The sequence below is a fragment of the Trachurus trachurus genome, assembly GCF_905171665.1.
Source record: "Trachurus trachurus genome assembly, chromosome: 24".
Classification (NCBI taxonomy): domain Eukaryota; kingdom Metazoa; phylum Chordata; class Actinopteri; order Carangiformes; family Carangidae; genus Trachurus; species Trachurus trachurus.
Window position 1 is genome coordinate 4,359,001 of NC_139910.1, and position 6,000 is coordinate 4,365,000.

At 41.7% G+C, this 6,000-nt stretch overlaps 1 protein-coding gene across 1 annotated transcript in view; it reads left to right on the forward strand.

Annotated features, from left to right (window-relative positions):
• pex7 (peroxisomal biogenesis factor 7) overlaps window positions 1-6,000 on the forward strand; it is a 62,469-nt gene that overhangs the window by 41,052 nt on the left and 15,417 nt on the right. Inside the window, exon 10 of the mRNA XM_084000971.1 lies at window positions 5,662-5,761. Within this exon, the coding sequence (XP_083857097.1) occupies window positions 5,662-5,761 (100 nt within the window). The remainder of the gene's footprint in view (window positions 1-5,661; window positions 5,762-6,000) is intronic.

Below are 6,000 nucleotides of genomic sequence, written 5' to 3' on the forward strand. Positions count from 1 at the left end.
GAATACACACAGTCACATATACTGAGCTTTATTAATCCTTTTTCATCCCTCGTTTCCGCCCACAACCCCCTCCTCCCTCTCTCTCTTCTCACTGTTTACTCATTCATCGCCTTGAATCTCAGCGTGGAGTGGAGCATGCAAAAGTTTCTAGCTGACACGTGTATATATAGGATCCCGTGTGACATTTCATTTCATCATTGAGTACATTGAGCAGGACTTTTATTTTGAAGGAGAAGTGTATAATCATTTACCATTTCCCACAATCATTAGTTTTGTTTTTTGTTGTTTTTCCGGAGAGTCTGTCACCTAATGAGCTACTAAATTGAATAAGATGTCGCACACAAAACAAATTACAGCAAGAAAAGAGCACAATCCTCTAGAGCTGCCGTTGTCGTGACGACTCAAACACGTGTCAAAAACGTGTGGGTGAAGTTTGACAACGATTCAATTTTTTCTTCAAACTTTAATGATAGAAAAGTTAATTTTCCGTGGAAACGACTCATAAAAAAATGTTTGATAATGTTCAGTTTGAGTTTGAAATGATTAAGTTTGTTGGAAAAAGTCTAAAGTTTTAATGAATTTTGGTTTGAATGTTGATGATTTCACGTTGAAATTTCCTCCCGTTCTCTCTTTTATTGTGTTGTTTTCCAGCACTTTTTAAAAACCTAATTCTGACTCAGTCTTTATGTTTTCATCGTTTCTCTGTGGTTGTTTGTCTATTTAAAGGTCAGAGTTGATGAAACTGAGACTCTGAAGTCGAGTTGGACGCCTCATGTTTGCTTTAGATAACATGTTCCCCGTGTGTGTGTGTGTGTGTTTGAGTGTGTGTGTGTGTGTGTGTGTGTGTGTGTGTGTGTGTGTGTGTGTGTGTGTGTGACTCTTAACATTAATTTCCTGTTTGCATTAAAGGCCTCAGTGATGAGACAATCAGCTTCCTCCTCTTCACATTTCTTTGTTTCTCACATGTTTTGTTTTCGCCCTCTGACTTTGGCTTTTGTCCCTTTTTGTTTTATTTTTTTTTTCTTTTCTGCTGCGACTTCATGAGTTTCGCAGTAAAACTGGGACAAACACACACACACACACAAACACACAGACACACACAGCCACACACACACACACACAAAGCTGACAGGTGAATGGAGGCTTCCACAGAATGAAATACAATAGAAGCTAAATAATTATCTACCATGGAAACTGCAGACAAAGGACAGTGCTAAGCCTCAGTTATACAAATAACATGGTGTATTTGTCTAAGTGGGACAGTCATCTGGTCATACACACATACACACACACACACACACACGCGTACATACATTAACGTCATCTACACTAAACCTATAATCTGAATCTGGAGACGGTTCCTTGGGAAAACTGCCGCCTTTGGAAAAAAGTTAATTTTGTTCGGAAAAAAACAAATAAATCTGTCACCTTCAGCTGCAAATATTGATCCGATTCTTTATCAATTAATCTGCTGACTCCTTTCTTGATTAATCGTTTCGGTGAAGTCAGTGATATATGTAACAGTCTTTGACTCCACGGAGGGCGGCATATTTTCAGTTTTTTGCTTGCAAAAGGACTGAAACTCATTTATCTACCGTACTTTCCGGACTATAGAGCGCACCTGAGAATAAGCCGCACCAGCTAAATTGTAAAAGAAAATACATATATAGGCCGCACTTGAATATAAGCTGCAGGTTTTCATGTTGTAACATGAGTTATTTACACAGAAAGACAGTAGGGAACTGTGCAAGTCCGCTCGCTTTTCTGCTGTTTTGGTTACGCTCCTCTCAGCCATGTGCATTTGTTTACAACGAAGCCGGCGAAACATCAATAAATGCCTGAAATTTTTGTGATCTGATCAGCTAAGAGTAGGAGGTATCACCCTGTTGGATAATTTAAAGAGGAACTCTGTAAAAAGAATGGACGTAGCACCGTGACGTCACCCATTGGTTTGGGGGAGTCTGTTTTGTGCCGCTACTACGGGGGTTTGAGCTGCGCCATGTTGGATTCTACTTGCCATATTTGGAGAGTTGCGGCCGCTAGCCGGCCGAGAGCCCGCCCACTGGCCTCGTAACAGCGGTCCCCGGACCTGTCACTCAACGTTTCCGCGCCCTAATTGGCCAGAATTTTAAACCTAATAATAATAGTAAAACGGTAGAGAAAAATTCACCCCCCCCAGAGTGTGTGCCGGGGTAGAAATCAGTTGAGACCAAAAAAATAAAATGTACCAGGCTGTAAATATGTTTTTTAAAGATGTAAAGTCGGCTATTTTAACATGGGGGTCTATGGAGAATGCTCCCTTCTGGTACCAGCCCCCAGAGGAATCCGAGGGGATTGCAGTTTTTTGAATGCGGAAGTGAGCTTCACTTCTCAGACCGACAACTGCCCCCTTGGGTTTGACCTTAATTAACCATCTTCAGAGTCCTAGTTCTGGTTAAATCAATGACCTGTAACTAGTTCCAGGGAGAATGGAGGCTCTCTGCCTTCCACCTAGCGTCTCTTGGCTGAAAACCAACCTTGTAAGATCAGAGCCTCCGACCCGGTGTCCCAGCTCTCGTCTCCATGGCGACACCGCCACACAAACATAACGCACTAACCCGTAACCCGTAATCTTTATGACAGATAAGACTACACAGATATACACATGGTAACATGGTAGATGATAAATAACCTTATCCACCGCTCCATGGATCGATTTCTCACCGACTTCGTTGTTGGAAACAAATGATGCACATGGAGGAGAGGAGGGTTAGAGACACAGAGGAGGAGAGACCAGAGTTGCATAGTTTCTCTTTAAAACTACAGTCAATGGCCATGAAGCAGAGTGAAGCCTCTTCTGTCATAAATGATCTTTGGCTGAGTAATAACTGTTCATCAGAAGTTTTCTCTCATTCACAGCTCTGATTTGAACTTAAACTCACTCACAGAAGAAGCTTCGTATAGTTGGACCTCATTAAAACCAGTGGACTGACACTTGGTCTTTGAGCCAATACTGATGCATTAAAATATGCACAGATCAGCAGAGACAATGAGCTCCTCTCTGTACCGATCGATTTGTCCATGAATCGTCTCATCTCCACTTTGCAAACCGTCTTAATTCTGCACAGCACTTGTCTTGGGGATCCTCATGAGACGATTCTCTGCTCTAAACTCGTCTTCTACTTCTGCTGCGTCCCCTCCCGTCTGAAAAGCCGACTCAACTCAACCCAACCGACAGTAAATCACTGCTGCTGCTGGTTTTATGAGGCCAATCAGAGCTGCGGTGGCTCTTAGCTGCAGGAATATTACTCCTGCCCCTTAATGCACTGAACGGCCGCCCGAGACAGAAATGCATTCATTTCAGCTGAGATTTTTTTTTTTTTATTGCCACTGCACTTCATTACGCTGCAGATGTATCGCTCTGCGCTGTGGGTGATGAATGAGTTTCACTTCATGCATATATTTGTGCATGAGTGAGAGCACCGAGCCATTTAGACACTTGAAATTACAGAGTAGAGTGAAAAGAGGGATATTAGTAAAAAAAAAAATGATGATGGTCCGTTTTCACTCTCTGCTATACTTAGTGTTGCTTTTACACTTTATTTCCTGTTTTAACAAGACTGAAAACAGAATAAAGGTATAAAAGCTCCATACAGTATAAAGGTAGATGTTTGTGTTAAAGCTCCATACAGTATAAAGGTAGATGTTTGTATTAAAGCTCCATACAGTATAAAGGTAGATGTTTGTGTTAAAGCTCCATACAGTATAAAGGTAGATGTTTGTATTAAAGCTCCATACAGTATAAAGGTAGATGTTTGTGTTAAAGCTCCATACAGTATAAAGGTAGATGTCCATGTGTAGTGTGATTATAAAGCAGCTCTAGGTTCTATATTAATACTGTGAAAGTATCAAAGCCTCAGTCCACAGAGAAATGCACACAGCCTGTATTCAGAAACTGAGCCTTAAAACCAGCCGTCAGGACTTCTTGTCACTTTGTGATGTCACAACTAAGCCCCGCCCCCTCACCACCACCACCTGGTCTAAATCCTGTTATTTCCTGTTTCGTCGAGACACAACTTTGCTTTTTAACTTTCACTGTCGGAGTCATCGATCAGAGTCCAGGAAACAAACTCACTCTGTTCATTAGGACCGAACCCTTAATCAGTCTGTACTACACACACACACACACATACACCCACAGACGTACATGTACACGTAGGGAAAAGTGAGTGTGAGCAGTGATTTACACTAACAACTCATTCAATATATAATATCTCTCAAAGCTTGACTGTCCCCAGACACACATCACTCACTGTTCTGTGTGTGTGTGTGTGTGTGTGTGTGTGTGTTGCCTCTCCTGTATTAATACAGGCCTAATGGAGCCCATTGGGAGCTGCAGTGTTCCCTCTGAAAATGATTTAATTACATTTGCAAAGTGGATGAGTCTGGAGCGAGTGTTTGCTGCGTCAGGGCTTTGGTCCGCACACACACACACACACACACACACACACACACACAAACACACGCACACGCGCCACTCTGTCAAGACCACGGAGAGAAACAGTCTTTCAATTAGTCTGATTGGACGCTGCTCTGAGGTCTGGACCCAGTGTTTTATTGTCCTTTCTTTCTTTCTTTCTTTCTTTCTTTCTTTCTTTCTTTCTTTCTTTCTTTCTTTCTTTCTTTCTTTCTTTCTTTTTCCATATTAAATCGTACCGTTTTCTAATTTAGATAAAATGATCTTAATTGTGTTACTGGACATCTGACTCTCGTCATTGTCCCTCTTTCTTTCTTTCTTTCTTTCTTTCTTTCTTTCTTTCTTTCTTTCTTTCTTTCTTTCTTTCTTTCTTTCTCTTTTCTTTCTTTTTCCATATTAAATCGTACTCTTTTCTGTGATATTATTTTGGCAAATTGTCCCATTGCCATAATCCATATAGTCATAGCAGTAGGTTCGTTACCTTTAATTGTCGGTGCAAGCTATTTTTAGAACGGCGGAGCAGAGCCGCGAGCTGCTCAGAGCTACGCTACGGAGGCTCATTATGGGATTTCTTAGTTTCCCTCATCAAACTTATCAAATACACAATCCAAAAATTGCTCTACAACAACTCGTAATGTTGTGTTATTATCTCATAGCGTGGTGAATGTGCAGGTCACAACTTGTCCACCAGAGCGTTGTGGAGTTGTTGGATTGTGTATTTGATGAGTTTGATGAGGGAAACCAAGAAATCCCATGAGCCTCCATAGCGTAGCTCTGAGCAGCTCACTGCTCTGCTCCGCTGTTCTGAAAACAGCTTGCACCGACAATTAAAGGTAACAAACCTACTGCTATTACTATAGGGATTATGGCAATGGGCCAATTTGCCAAAAATGTTGAACTATCCCTTTAAAAATGGACTAAAAACCTGAAATCTTCTGAAGACAGTTCACAGTTGAACATGATGTTACTGGACTTGTCTGGTATTGACAATAAATCATTAGTCATTACTGTAGGTCTGAGCAGCTTCGACTTCATCTCTGCTGCCAAGGCCTGAATCACAGCAAACACTCAGAGTCAACGCCAGAGTCCACTTCTTACTTTTCTGTGATATAGATCCATTTATAGATTTTTTTTCTGTTTAGTTTCTTGAGAAATTGTGAGTTAAATGTAAAAGAGTTTGTGTTTGTGTGTGTTTGTTTGTGCAGGTTCTGGGATTACAGCAGGAACCAGCCTCTTCTGGACACGGTGGAGCATCACTCAGAGTTCGTCTGTGGACTCGACTTCAACCTGCACATCCCCAACCAGGTAACACACACACACACAACCACACACACACACACACACACACACACACACACACACACACACACAACCAGACACACAAAAGCGTTGTTCAAACAGGATCGCCCCCTTTGTCTTGTTCCTAAATGTGTGTGTGATTGTGAGCGTTGAATCACTGTGTGTGTGTGTTTACTGCAGCTGTTAAAATGGCGCCATCCATCAATCTGTCCACACATAAGCAGACCGAGGTTACCACACACACA